The following is a 15,750-nucleotide window of genomic DNA, read 5'->3' on the forward strand; positions in this document are numbered from 1 at the left end:
TAAATACCAGGTTAAATGTTCTTCTGTGAGATTAGTAGTTGTTGTCTCTGATTAACTCGGGGCAGCTGGTGAATGAAAATAAGTCATCTTGAGGTCTGTAGACCAGAAGAAGACCTGGTTGTTTCTCTGGAATTGTGATCTGTGATTTCATCTGTGCTGAAAACTAGCAGATTCGTCCAAATATTGAGGGGAATAAGCACCTTGATTTCTAGGAGATTATTACTGACAGTGATTCAGCTATGAAGTGTGAGTACCAAAATCTATGTAGAGACAGCTAAAAGAAAGCACATCATTGTAAAGGGAATTCGAGAATTCTCTTTAATTCTAGAAGGTATTGAAATACTGAGCTGCTTTAGGGTTGAGAGGCAGGAAACATTTTCAAAGGAGGAGCCATAGAGGTGAGTTTGGAGGAGGCAGGGAAGAATAAACAACATGGATTTGCAACAAAGAAAAGCATAATTAAAGTGGTTCTTGGTACCCTGACAAACATCTTAGAGTTTGAGAGGAAGCTTCACCTACATAGGTCCAATTTTCCCTTCTTTGGTAAGCTGTCCTCTGTCTGTAAACAAAAAAATAGGACTTCAGCTCAAAAGTGGCATAAAGCAGCTGAGAAACAACCTCCTTCCCATCCTGTGCAGCCAGTGTGGATGATCTACAAGCACAGAGAGCCAAGTTGTAGGCTCTTTGGAGTTGTCATAGGGGATATTGATTTTTTTTTTTTTTTTTCCCCCCTTGAAAAGGAGCCTGTACCTATATTGCTCTTCTAAAGGATTCTGTCATGCTGCCTTCTTGAATAGACCCTCTCTTTATCCTAAGGTGTCAGCTGCAATGAGTTGGGAGAAAAGTTGGAAGAATCTGTCTCCTTGAAAAAATAGAACAGAACCACCTCTCTGTCTGAACCTAAAGACAGAAAAAAGAGTAAACACATTCACATAGCTTCATAAACCAGTCAGTACAAAACACAGGAAAGCTCGCTGTTTGAGGAGGAGGAGGAGGAAGGGAACACTACAAGAATGTTTGTCTTGGAGATTTAAAAAACGCGGGAAAACTAGAGATGTCCAAGCCTGATGGAGCAGTGGATTCCCATGAAAGAGAAATTAAAAGTCTGGGCCTCCTATACTTCTAATTGTGCCACTCTTCTCTACGTGCCGATACTACCAGATAGCGGAAAAGGGCTGGTCCTGCAAGCATGAGAGGAGCAAATTTGGGGAATTCATGTAGGAATGCACAGTCCCCATCTCTGTGACACACAGAGGATGTGGAAACAGGATGGGCTTGAAAAAAAGTAGTATATTCACTGCTACTTGAGACTCACCAGCTACCCACGGCTCTTTGTCCCCATGGAACTAGTGTCTGATAAAAGTACAAAACCAAAGTATAAAGTTGTATGACTTTTCTTAAAGATTTTGGAGTAAAACATTTGTAAATTAATTAGTTCTTAATACTAAACATTTGAATATTTTGTATAATGTTTTTCTTGTAAAGTACAATGCTAATCAATTTTTTGTTTTGGATACAATGCATTATATTTGTTCTTCTGTAAATGTTCTAGCAACGTTTTCTTTTAAAATAGAGATGTGTTAATCTAACCTTCTTTTCCCAGGCCAGTATCATCTTCTGTGGCGTTTGCCTGTAGAAATCTTTACTTAATGTCCTGTATCAACTTTATGGATTTTTGTTGTCCAAAACAAACTGAAAAAATGTTTTCAGATATTTCAGTTATGTATTTGAGTCACGAAGTATTCTGCTGCTATGCACAGCAGAATTTGTCTGTATCATAGGTCTGGCCTAGGTTTTTTCCCCCTATTTCTGTTAATTTTAGCTAGAAGAAAAATTGCAGTCAGGAAAACCAGACACGTATTAGAAGGGAAGGCATAACTGGGAGCTTTAGTGTTCATTGATGAAAATATCAAATGAGAAAGAGGAAGAGATGGCATAACAGCACATATGACTTAGCTAGAAAGGAAAATAATCGCATTTCTTCTCTCTGCAGCGTGTGTGAGTTGAATGCTAATGCTGTCGTCTTTAAATCCTGCCAGTATGAATGCTGGTTTTCACCTTTGCAGAGAGACTGGCAACAGCATGCAAAGCAGTATCAGTGCCCATCCTTTTAACAAAAGAGCACTATGTTGGCAGGCACACCTCTTATTCCTGTCATGTTAGTCCTAGCCAGCAGCTTTCAAATATCAGTATTGCAACTTACTAGTTTCTTGCAGGTGTAAAAGCTGGTCTTGTTACAATTTCTTTTAGTAAAATAGCTTAAACTGATGATGAAGACCAACTGGATAGTACTCGGTAAAAATTGTGAGAAGGAGGTATGAAAAATACAAAACTTGTCCTCTCCTTAGCTCACAGCCTGTCGTCTTTGTGGTACCACTTGACAACGGGAGAGAGAAAGCAAGAGAAAGCTCAACTTCACTTGAGCTTACATCAGCTAAACCTTGGGTTTACCTGTTCATTTTCCCATTTGGAATAATGTCATCTTTTAGCTCCAGGCATCTCTTCTTCTCTAATAGCAAAAAGAATACCAGAGGAGATCTCAACATATGACACACTGGTCCATTGGTACAGCTGGTACATGGGATCGGTCTGCAAGAGAGGGCACTTCTGCTTCATAAATTGAATCGGAGTTGATCAGCAAGGACATAAGAAGCAATAAAGAGCAGCGCCTCATGTTAGGTGCAAGAAATCTGATAGGTCTGTTAAATCTGTTACATAAGGTAGACCTTATGCATACCATGGTACAGGAGTTTGGGGTCCCAAGTGTTGTTCAGTAGAAAGGAATTCTACTTGAATTTAATCTTACTTTGTTTTTTCTTTCAAAGATAATTGAGATACACTTAACCAAAAATTATTTTGATTGTAAAGTTAAGGAAATACCTAAGCATCCATAAATTTGTTAATACTAATTATTGTCCTTTGTGAATGCATACAGATATTCATACAAAATACATATATGTGTAACTTACTGCAGTATCTGAGCAACTCAGTTGCTGGTAGTGTGTTTATCGTTTTTCATGCTTTCAGAAGAATACCACTTGGATCCAAGTTTTAAGTATGGGAAACTGAGACTAAGGGACTATGTTTACAGGGAATTTACAGTAGGGTTTGAATTCACCATTTACTAGCTACTCTACCTTGATTTTCCGTGTAGATAGCTGTGTATGAGAGTCGTCTGATTGAAACTTAGACATCTATATTTCATTGTCAGTGTCTAAATAGCAACCCTCATCACCGTGTATGTTAAACAGAAAGAACAGGATCTCATTCTGCAAGAGGTGGCTAAAATACAAGGAATAGTTCACCCAAAGAGCTGTTTTTTCTTCAACGACAATAAAGAGACCAGCTTAGAAATCTTGAGATGCCAAAATTAGTTGAAATGAGACCCTCCCCTTAATGCATGTGCAGTGTCTGGGTGGGAAGTAAAAGCAGAGTAAGTAATGCACTGTAAAACGATACCCTATGACTCAGTAATGTACCATTATAGGCAATCCCTAATGGCCTGTACATGCAAGACTGAGTTCAAAACTAGCATGTTTATATTTTTTCTTTAATCTTTTGAGTGATAAACTTTCTAATCTACATGTGAATTTAGATAAAATTGTGTTAAAATATGTAATAGTGAAGTTAGATACAATTGATTTATATAAGGAAATGCATGTATCTGAAAACATAATAAACTAAAGTGGTTTTATTTCTTGTCCTATAAAACATCTTTCCATCTGAAGGATACTAGAGAAACAATTCTTGAGATTATATGCAGATGGTTTACAGAGGTAATTTTATTCATTAGCTTAAAAGAGAATAGTAAGATTAACTCAAGAATTGATGAAATGTTGTATTCAGTTGCAATACAGATAGGGGTATTTGCAGTAGTAATGTAATAGCCCACTAAAACTTGGTTAAGTAGGAAGTGAGGGAGGTAGTGCGCTACTTGGGCAAGGAAAGATCCAAAGCAACTGTCCTTCATCACAGGTGGTAGCTACTAATACAGTTATGGCAACTTGCTGCTTCCAAACAGTATGCTTGTTTCTGTTCAGAACAGGTTTAAAAGAGCAAGCAAATTCCTGGTGAATACTGTTTTATGTACAACATAAGCAGTTCTTCAAGTTTCTCATTCACGTTTGCATCTATCACAGAACCCATCTGCATAACGTCTTGCCCTGTGTAACATCTACTAAGTATTTCTCATTTTGAATGATGTGAAACCAGTTTTCAAATATGAACATAAATGACTACTTCCTTCATTTTAAATAACCAGTAGTGTTTTGCAATATGCTAGGACCAGGATAGTTTAGCTGCAAGAATTAATGTGAAAATATGTTAATTTTTTTAACATATATTCTATCATTATATAAACCATTACATAATTCTTTTTTATTTCAAAGCTTAGATGGAGCTATTCATAATTTTGGAACCTCAGTTAGCAATTATTGTATGCTGTGCGGAGCAGCAAGTGGTCATAACTCTTTTTGACACTGATTCTGCTGCTGGAAGGAACTGCAGGCTAGCTTCATTCATTTGTCCATAAATTGTTCCAAGTAGCTTTGGGTTTGTACCACTGGTAGAATAGGCTTCCAAAATGAGTACATTTACTACTTCCACTTCTAATGAACATTTCCTGTCTCCAAAAACAAAGGATCATTCATTTGACATTAACAGCAGATAGCAAAATACCCCCCCAAATGCAAAGTGCTAGTTCTTTTACTTTCTCTAGAATAGTGAAAAATTGTATCAAAACCATTCCTTCACAGGTAAAAAGTAGGTGGTAAAAGGGATTTTTGCAACTTTTGTTGGCTGGTGCAGAAGCCCAAATTGTAAGAGTGATAGCTGTGCTGAGTAAGAAGTTTCAAATACTTTTCCCTTTTTTTTTTTTTTTTTTTTTTTTTTTTTAACAAAAAGTTAGTGTCTGTGGCAGAAGTGAAGAGAAGCTCTTTTCTGGAGCTATCCTCAGAGTAGTTAGTTACTTCAAAGTGAGTTGTAATCTGCCTTTGGCTGGGACACACAAGCAAGGAAGACACTTTCATGATAAAGTCTGAAGCGTCACTTGTAATGTCTGTGATACAACTTCAACTTAGGATTTAGGGAAAGGGTATTCTATATCCAACAGTCAGGAAATGTTGGCATTTTTTGATGTGTTTAAGGATGCAAAAAGTAGAGAGATCCTGTTCATAAGCCAAGGCCTCTGCCTGCTTCTCCTGTAAACTGAGGTCTACAAGCCTGCATCCTGTTGTGGGTTTGGGCATAGACTCTGGTACAGGACCCTCAGCCTATCGTCCAGCCCTCTACCTCCTGACAGGTGCCCTTTTGTCATTCAGTTGTATTGAATGCTACCTGCCAGAACTCAAAACCCCGTGACTGAACTGCATTGAAAGAAGCAGCTATTCTTCCCTGTGAAGCTTCCTTTCTTTTTTTACTATAAAAATAACAGATATCTGATGTTACTTTGGCCAGTCTCTTTCTGCCCAGCCCAAGAAAATCATTCTTGGGCTCTTCAGCAAGTAACCAGGTCATGACTTCTGGTTTTAATAGTGCCTACTCAAAAGGTAGGTGATACAGGCTCCTCTGATCTAACTCCTACCTGTGCTTTGCCTTTGAAGCCACATCGTTTGTCCTTCCGTCCAGTCAACTTTTCTCTGAACCTGATTAGAAGATGGGCAGTGACTGTGTCAGAAGACAATTCTGACTTTTCTTTTTGTCATGCCTGAGCCATTCAAATTTTCCACCTGGCATGAGACACAGCATAAAACGAGGTTTTCTTGGGTATCTTCTAGAAAGAAGGTTATCTTAAAGGAAGAGGTATTTAAATAGGACTGGTAGATACTGGTTGCTTTTCTCCATGTTTCCATTTTGACACCTCTCACTCAACTGCAAATTGTAACTTTCCCAATAAAGAGTCACCATTTAGGACCAGAATTGTCCTCTGATTATTATAAGCTACACTGCAGTGTTTGTGCCACATTGTTATTTGCAAAACAAGTAGCCTAGTAGGAAATTCTATTCTATTTCATAAAGGCAAATAGTACAACAAAGTTTGAGGACAGGACTGTATTTCATTGTACATCTGTCTTGTGCCGGTAGCTAGGTTTCAGTTTATGCTCGATACAGCCTGAATCCATCGATAAAACCTGATTAGACCTAGATTTTATTCTTTATTTGTAAAGACTGAATTAATAGAAGTATTTTAAAAAACAAAAAATTCTCAGTGAAAATATTCCTTCTAAAAATTTTTTCAGTTGAATGTTATTGAAAATCCTAAAAGATTGTCTGTTTTAAATATTGTCTCCTAGTCCAGATGATGCTTTCATAGAAACCCATTGTGGCTGCTTCTTTTTTAAACTCAACATGATTAGAATGAAATCCTGTTTATATTCTGTTCATGGAAAATATTTTCTTAAATAATACGAAGTTCATTTTCCTTTTTTCCCCCCCTCTCTAGATATGACCCAGACATTTTGTTAGGCTATGAAGTCCAAATGCATTCCTGGGGTTATCTCTTACAGAGGGCTGCTGCGCTAAATGTTGATTTATGCCAGATGATTTCTCGTGTGCCAGGTAAGTTATTGTATAGGGTATCAGTTCAGTTCCAATATAAACAAGTTGAAATCTGTAAGTAAATTAAAAAAATAAATGCAGAGTATTTCTTCAGATGGACCTCTTTTTTTCTAATTGCTGTTGTGTTGTTATAGGTATAATCACACCAAAAAAAATCTGAAATACCAATGAGATTCTGGTTTTCAGTGTTTTCTGAATTTTTAAATTCCTTGTGTATTCCACTTCTGGGTGTGTCCTGTATCCATGAACCTAGACTCATTTTCAGTAGTCATGTGTGTTAAGTTTTCAGTTCTTGAAGGTGCTTCTGCTTCCAAATCTTCTCTTGCTTCTCCTTGGCTTCAGTCATATGTATATGTCATTCAGGGTACCTACCATAATCATTATTTGCGGTTTCTCTGGCTGGGATACGAGGACATAGAGATGCTTCTGCACAGTACTCGTCCTGGTCAGCAGCTCTGTAATAAAATCCTTACTTTCAATAGCCATTCTTGTACTGTGGGCAAATTTTACTGGCCCAAGTGCTGGTACTTTCCTCCAAGATTCAGAAAAATATCTGTTTGGGGTTTTTTTCTTGAAAACCCTGGGGAAAGTTATCCAGGATAGTAGTAAGCCTAGTGTCTATACTTAGCCAATCAATAGACGCTATCATTCTGAAGAATGCAGTTAGTGAACAGCTAAATAAATGTGTTGCACCTGAGAACAGTCAAGATGACTTTGCAAAATAAAAAACTGTCTCAAAAATTTGTTGTAGCTCTTTGCAGTCGTCAAGAAGATGTGGATGAGGGAGATAGGATTTTAAAAATCAAAACAATTGAAAAAGTTGCTTTTGTCAGGGCTCTTGCCAAAGATCTGTACAGAAACTAAATAGCCATGAAATAATAAGTGCTTTCCTGTGATTGTCCTACTAAAAAATTGATCCTGTTACTCTGTAACGGTTGAAAAAACAAATGAAATTTTAGGAATTATGGAGCAAGGAAAATATAAAACAGTGAACGTAAATGTACAAATCTGCAGTGTGTTTGCACCTCAAATACTGCAATTCTAGGCTCTTCATAACCTTTCCCCCATCAAAATGGATACAGGAGAACTGGTAAAGTTGAGAAGGGTAATCCAAATGTGTCTAGTAATTTAGTAAGTTAGAATTCCAGAAGAGACAAAACTGGGTAAGGAAGGTAAAACCCTGTGAAATCTTGAGGGATATAAAGGGAAATACGGCTTGGTTGTTCATAGTCTTTTCCAATGCAAGAACCAGAAATCATCAAATGAAGCTAGCAAACGGCAGCTACAGAATAGGAGTTGATTTTTCACCCCAGGGTTGTTGAACTGTTGAATTCCTTGCCACAAGATAGTACAAATGCTTAAAGTGTATGTTGCTTTAAGAGGAGATAAATTCTTGGAAGAAAAATCCATTGGGAACTATTATATATGTCAAAATAATGTCTGGCCCAGGAAGCTGCAAGTTGTTAGAAGCTGGGAGAGTTGTGGAGAGATTATCAATAGCTGTTTCCCCTGTTCTTGAAGCATCTGCTTTTGGATACTTGGTAGAATATGATACTGGGCTAGTTGCATCTTTGGGCTTACCCAGCATAGCAATAGCATCTTTTATGTTGGTATCCCATGTGCCTGACCAGGAGAACGTGATGTTTTAGAAGAGCTACGTTCACACACTCCTTCCTTGAGGTTTGAATATTTGTGCACTCTTTTGATGTCTTCAAAATCTTGTGATGCTTTTGATACCTGTGACCTGTTTAGAAAAGCTCTGAGTTATAGAGACCTCCCAGGGACAAGAAAACATAAGAACAAATTTGCATCTTCAGTTGAAAGTTGTTGGCCACTGGACCTTGGTGAATTTTTAAATACTAAATACACAAGAACAGGAACACATCACAGTTTAAATATGAATTGGCCATCAAAGGTCACAAGTTTCCTCCTTTGGCACAAAGGTCTCAAATTTGTTCTTCAGGAATAATAACTGATTGCATGAACCTTGTTATTAAATTCCCCTGATGGCTCAAATTGAGGTGATAACACTGGTTGCAATAATAATGCCTCTGGGTACAGTATTGAAGGATGTTCAGAAGAACTTTTGACCCCTTACACTTCATGATTTGCAATGTCTTTGGTAAGAGGAATGGTAAGTGTTGCAGTCAAAGGTTTCTTAAACCTCCAAAGATCACAAAGGTTTACTGCTCTACTGTAGAAGTATGGCTGAACAATCTCTGCAGTTTGGGACAGTGAACTCATGTGTCTCTGCTTTTGTTCTCAAGGATTGAGTCACAGCTCTTGTCTTGCAGGACAGCTATGTCTGCACTGTAGTTGATGCAGAATCAGCAGTTAAATCAGCAAAGCTCTTGATAGTACCCATCTTCATGATAAACAACATGAGCTGTTGTTCACGTTTGTGGAATTGGAATACACATGAAGAGTTCCTCAAAGAAGAAAGGTTACTTCTCTGGGAACTGTATGGTTCTTAATGGTGATGCCCCTATGTATTTCACAGTCAGGCTTCCTTCCCTACACCTGTGAAGTCCCACACAACATTGATTCAGTTCTAGTGAAGGAAACCAGAGTTGCAGCCCTTAACATCTTTGGACATAAAGTTCGAGTGGGCATGCAGAACATAGGCATGATCTCTACAGCACTGGTATTCGTAGTACGGCTGTTCTTGGGTCAGGTGATAGATGTACACCCTGAAGTGGAATACGTAACACTTAAAATGTTCCCAAGAACCAGTGTTACTGTAAGGTAAGTAATTATTCTTTTTTGACTGAACTGCAGGAGAAATATAAGGAAATGTTCACGCTGATAAACTCCTCACAAAAATGTCATGCCGTAAGTGTGGGCTTGCATGCATGACCATGAACGTACAAGTGTTGTGTTCTCTATTGCTTTGTGGCCTCCTTGTCCATGGTTTTGATCCCATCTATGTTCCTCTTGCTTTTCCAACCCCTATGCTTCATGTTTCCCTCCCTTCTTCACATGCTGTATTTTCAGAACAGGAAGTGCTCCTTCAAGCAGTATGCTCCTCTTTCCTCCTCTTGAAATAAAGATGGAAGGTACTTTTCCTTCCCTTTCCTGTGATTTCAACTTAACAAAAAGAAAGCTGGACTTCTCTCTGGTTTTGCTTTATTGGCTGAGTCTGGTGCTGCCTCTGCCATTTACAAGTGAACTATTCATAAGTCATTAGGACACACCACAAGAGAAGTGAGTACTGTGCCTGTGCGTAGTGGCATTTTTGTGTGTGCACTGTGGCCTCCTGTTTCCTCCATTGCATCACAGCTCGAAGTTAGGGAGTGGGTAACAGAGGACGAGAGGAGACTTCTTTTTATTTCATCTCACACACTTGAAAGATAGGAAGAATGTCCAGTTCTGTTTCTTAACTTTGTTTCCGAAGAGGCTCACATGGTTCTGGTGATATATTCCCCACACCAGTTGTAGAGCAATACAGGTTTTCGTAATTTTACGATGTTCATCACATGCAGAGTCTCTTGTTCATCAGGGCAGTGGGTCTCTTGTGACCGCAGTATATACGTTGTTGCCTGTCTTTACCAGCAAGCCATGAAGCGCACTTAAGAAACACAGGGAATCTCCTAGTCAAAAGAGAACTAGCGTGACACTGCAGAAAGTGGAACTAACTGATAGTTTCTGCTTCCGATAAAAAAAAATTGGGGGGGGCAGCGGAATGTAAGTTCCTCACTTTCACAGGAGATCCAGCATGTGGAAACGAAGAAAAGCAGATGAAAAAATATTGCTGCTTGTAGGGCTTTTTTTCAATCCAAACATGAAAAGAGAAATTGCTATTTTTCCTCCTTAAAAATCTGAAACAATGAGGAGGTTAAAAAGATAGTATGCATTTTGATAAAATGTATTAAAGGTCTGCTAAATTTTGTCAAGGTTCTGTGATTTATTGATAAGGTCAGTAAATGACAAATAGGTTTTCTTAACCATATGTTGATTGATATGATACACATTTGAAAGATTGACATACAACGTCTCTATGTTGTTTCACAGCACTTCTGCAGAATTTCAGGCAATTTTTACTGCTGTCTTCAAGGGTAAATGTGCTTCGTGGCTGTCTGAGGAACTAATTGCTCAGTTCTGATCATTATTGCAAAGCATTGTGTATCCACACTTCTATACACTCTGTCCAAAATGTTCTGGTTTTCATTAGGAGGGTACTGTACAGGGTTATCTGATAAATGAGTAGTGGCAGAGTACACAACCAACAGTTGAAAAATGGTTATCAATTTATAATTGTGGGAAAATTGCCTCAAAGTGCTTTCTCTTCCGTTAAACTAATAAGAAGGAAAAAGACTGGATCGAATAATACAGTGTATTTTCAGATTGAATTTTAACTTGTGTTGTACATTTTAAAAAAACATCTATGTAAACTCAGGGAAGAATACCAAAAACTATAGCCTTAGGTTGACTGAAAAAAAACACAGTTTCAAGAAGCATATACCAAAAAGACCATCTTCTCTTGTGTTATAGTATTTCAAAGCATGAAAAAAAACAAGGATGGCAAGAGGATATCTTTCCTGTATTGTAGTCACCACTGTTACAGAAAGACTCAGAGTGCTACCTCTGCCTCTGCGTTTGTTCCTTCCTATTTCCTTCTCTCTCCATTTGTGCTATCCAGAACTCATGTCAACCTGCTCCCACTGCAGTGGGTTTGCTTTTACTGTATGAAAGGCACCGAGTTTTCTCTCCCAGGGCCTGGTTCTGACTGTGTAAGATAGTTACAAGTAAAGCCTTGAGTTATAAACTCTTCAGGGCAGGAATCACTTTTTTTTTATGTTGTGCATTAATGTGTGTGCAGCTAGCTTTCAGGTAACATTCAGCATTGCTTAACCAATATATTCGCTATGGAGAATATATTGCCATGGACACCATTTCAATGAAACTGAAGTAAGAGTTATCTTCAGAGGGGAGGTGCAAGAGCAGAAAAACCTGGGGGAGTTTTATTTAGAGATCGTGCGGAAGACTGGTAAATAAATAATCTTGTGCAATCAGTAACAGTCTTTATGAATTCTTATTTTTCTAGAGAGCTCAAATTGGAAGAGGGATAGCTTGATCTGGTCTTGACTGTCCTATAACTTGTCTAAATATATTCTCTTCTAATGTCTTTAGATGAAAAGAAAGAGAACAGATTTGCGGCTGAGCTGGATGAATATGGATCGGATACAATGAGTGAAATAAATATTGTTGGGCGAATTATCTTAAATATTTGGAGAATGATGAGAAATGAGGTAAAGTTTTTAAAAGGTTGAAGTATTTGACTTACTGGGTTTTTTAATTATTGTAGACTTTGTTGAAAATTTCACGTAACTTACATAACTTTTTGTTCTTCATTTGTACACCTTTTCAAATAGAGCAGTCTGCCACTTTGTGAGAATGGATTTTGCATATCGCTAAAATGTAAAATAGTGAAGCCCTCCTCTTTCAGTAATGTTTCTTAATGATACTACTTTTCACTTCTTTGTGGGTTTTGAGAACAACTTACCTGTCTTAGCAATTTGTCTAGTACGGTGCTTTTACTACATTAAATACTTGAACTTATTTTAAGCTGTCAGAATTACTCATTGTTTTGCTGTTTATGACCTTACATTTGATACTGAAATGGCTCAGTCTTTACAAATCCTGTTCTGACCAAATTCAGACCTGATCTTTGTGATCTACTTAATTCCACATATTCTTCTCAATTGATGAGGGATAATCTTTGCTGACTTGTAAATAGTTAGGGACTTGAAGTAGAAATGTTTACCTTTTTAACAAAGAATACTAATAAAAAGTTAATAAATTTAGTTGTTACAGTTTTTTAAAAGTAGATGTTTCTTTGACTATGAAAGACACGATGCATGTTAACACATCCTCTGTGTTTTTCTAGGTGAATCTAATGAATTACACTTTTGAAAATGTGGGCTTTCATGTTCTTCATCAACGTTTTCCTTTATTTACTTTCCGAGTTCTGTCTGATTGGTTTGATAATAAGGCAGATGTCTACAGGTAATGATCTATTAATCCATTTTGTTTGTTATTTTTAAGGCCAGATTCTTAACATTGGATAGGTGTAAGCTAAAGTCAGCATAGGAAGAAGTAATCAATTTAGCTCAGGTTCTAGAACAGTCTATATGCAGCAACATGAGCTTATTTACTCTACTGTTCTGCTGTGTTCTATTGTGTAGTTATACCCTCAATATTTCATCTTTGTGTATTTTTCTGTTTAAAGTACACAAAAACAAAACAAATTTTCAGTTACAGTTTCAACACATCTGAATAGATGTACTATTTTGAAGTTCTGTACGGTCTTTATTTTGTATATACTATTCATCAGAAAGACTTTTAATGAACTGTCAAGTTTCTGTTTTACTTCACAGTGCATGTCAACCAAGCTAGGCTTAAAAATAGTACAAAACAGTGTGCAAGATGTTAAGACAGTGAGAACAGCTGCTTAAAAATACCTTTATATGACATGTATCACACCAGGCTTCACTTTTCCTTGGAGTGATTTGATATTGTGTGATATGAACAATTCATAAAACAGAGTACTGATGTGAACATCACTCATGACATACATATAATTTCTGTAAAAGTTAAATACTTTTCAACTAGGTGGAAACTTGGTGTAGTGCTGAAATTATAAAATTATGTTTAACTGAGAAAGGTATTCTTAATACAGAAGGATGTTTCCACAGAATTCCACTCGGTTAAAAAAGACATGTAAACAGATTAAGAGAAACTCAACTGTTTCAGTAATCCTTTAGGGCAGTAAGGAAAATAGGATATAGTTTGTCATTGAGATACGCCTTAACAGAAGTTTGCTGTAACACATTCTGTGTATATCTTTAGAATACGTAAGTGTATTTTATGCGCACCACACTTCTCAGAGTGGTATGAAAACGTCCTAGAGGAGATTCTGTTTGCTGGTTTGTAACAAGCTATCATAAAAATATGTTTTTCTTAGTAGAAAGAGCAGCACTCTCCTGATTTTTTTTTTTAATAATGAGGCATTCGCTTTCACAGGTGGAAAATGGTTGATCATTATGTTAGCCGGGTCCGTGGGAATCTCCAGTTGTTAGACAAACTGGATTTGATTGACAGAACAAGTGAAATGGCGAGACTTTTTGGCATTCAGTTCTTACATGTATTAACAAGAGGCTCCCAGGTAAGATTTCGTTTTCCTTACACTTCACAAAAGCAAAGTAGTCCTTACAAAATGTTTTAGTTCTTCAGTATCTTTTCAGTCAGTATATGTATTTTCATGAGGTGACAGAAGATTGTTTTGTATAACATGAAATTGAAACGTAAAGAAAGGCAATTCAAAAGCAGTAATAATGGATTGAATGGTTAGTCTCAGAGATTAAAAATAGCTGTTAAAAATAGAGTGCCCCAAATGTAATCACACCAGTGAGTCTCTTCTACTGACTTTGGGAGCACTAAGTTTTCCCTTTGATTTGGTATTTTTCACATTTAGATGAGTCTGAAAATGAATGCTTTTTAAAACATTAAGAAATATAATTGAGCATGTTTTAGAAAGATGAGATGGTTTTGTTCCAGGCCAGACAAAGCTGTATCGAATATGTTCTAAGTGACATTTCCTGTGAAGCAGACCTCTGAGTGAGATTTGATGATAAGACAAGAAGGGCTCTGGCTTTATTAAGTACATGTGTCATGCAAGATGTGTGTGGTTCTGTTATTTTGATACTAGCATCAGAGGGAAAGGGAGCAGGACAGAGTGAGATTTACACTACTCTTTCTTTGAGACCCCAGCAGTCTCTGGTAATACCAAAGGCTTTTCTTGCCCAGGTTCTGAGTGACTAGACTAACTAGACTGTTTTCATGCCTTCATGTGAGCCCTGAACAGCACCTGAAATGAGAGACAACTACTCTCACTCACATGTGTCTGCTCTTCTGTTGCTGCCTTCTTTCCTACCATCTTTCTGCTTTCTGTTTTAATAGACATGTAGCTGAGCTGACCAGGTTTGATTATTTTGCCAACTTCTGTGGACAAAAAGACAACTTAAAAAGTAATGTCCTAAGTAGACCAGCATTGTCTTAAGCCAGCCAGAAACCGGGAGCATCTGAAGCTGCAGTTCCTTAACAATTCAACCCAATTTAAAAATGTTGCCACCTTTTTTCCTTTGACTGCAGTTGCCTGTGTCATGTCTTGACCCAGTGCAGGTTCTTGTCAGTCTTGCTGGTACTGGCCCTATACTGGGGGTGGCGGCACTGGCAGCAGAACCATGGTGGCGTTCAATAGGTATTTGCCAGTTTAGCTCCCTGATCTGGTTTACCATGTTAGCAGAAAAGTACTGCTGTTGGAGCAAGGGAAGAGAAATGCAGTTAGGGACAAGGAGGGTGGGACTGGCATACTGCTAACATAGATATGCTTAAACTGTCATGATTGCAGCTCACAGAGACTCTTCCGCCTGTCATTTTCTCAGATGGCTGTGAGTGGGAGTGAGCAACAGAAACAAGCTGCATTTTTCTATCCTGACTGTTCTTTTCTCTTTCCTTCTGTGCACGTATGTTTCATTTCCATTGAAACTTTCTAGACGGCAAAAATGGCAGTTGCAACAATTCCCAGTCACCTCAAACCATTTTTTTTTACTCAGAAGAATCATCACTACCTTTTATGAAGATATTCCTTTTCTTCTTAGCTGAAAAAGATGTTAAAATGGAATAGTACTAAGAACATATTTCAGCTATTTTATTTTTCCCATATTTTTGTATCTTCTATTAAGTTTTACAAGACCTTTTTTAAGGTGATTTTTTCTTTTATTTTATTAAGCTATCCTGAATATTCCATAGTAGACTAAGCAAATCTAACAGGAAATGGTCATAGGCATATGGATTATTAGTAAGATGATTGAAGAACTTGCTGAAAACTGGGGGGAGGGGGGGGGGAACGACACACACAGGGACGGACACTAGCTTTTGCCAGTTCCAGTCCCTGACCACCTCATCACACATCCAAACTCATCACTGGACACAAATTAGCGTGCAATTAGTGCAAGGCAGCAGCAGCTTATGCTGCTGCAAAACTACACTTTCAAACCCTGACCTGTTTGTAAGGTGGCAGGATCTTGTTAAAGCTCTTGGTTCTGTAAGTTCATTTATAACATCAAAGTTAGAGAAATTACACCTAATCCATTCCGTACAATGATTGAATATGTAGTGTGTCAAGCAGAGGGC

General features: G+C 37.7%; 1 protein-coding gene across 1 annotated transcript in view; it reads left to right on the forward strand.

Moving 5' to 3' along the window:
• The window catches only part of REV3L (REV3 like, DNA directed polymerase zeta catalytic subunit), a 125,154-nt gene that overhangs the window by 93,648 nt on the left and 15,756 nt on the right, over positions 1-15,750 (forward strand). The window contains exons 19-22 of the mRNA XM_059827874.1: positions 6,440-6,555; positions 11,686-11,804; positions 12,443-12,561; positions 13,579-13,720. Coding sequence (XP_059683857.1) covers positions 6,440-6,555; positions 11,686-11,804; positions 12,443-12,561; positions 13,579-13,720 — 496 coding nt within the window. The remainder of the gene's footprint in view (positions 1-6,439; positions 6,556-11,685; positions 11,805-12,442; positions 12,562-13,578; positions 13,721-15,750) is intronic.

Source organism: Gavia stellata, chromosome 2 (assembly GCF_030936135.1).
Source record: "Gavia stellata isolate bGavSte3 chromosome 2, bGavSte3.hap2, whole genome shotgun sequence".
NCBI classification, from domain to species: domain Eukaryota; kingdom Metazoa; phylum Chordata; class Aves; order Gaviiformes; family Gaviidae; genus Gavia; species Gavia stellata.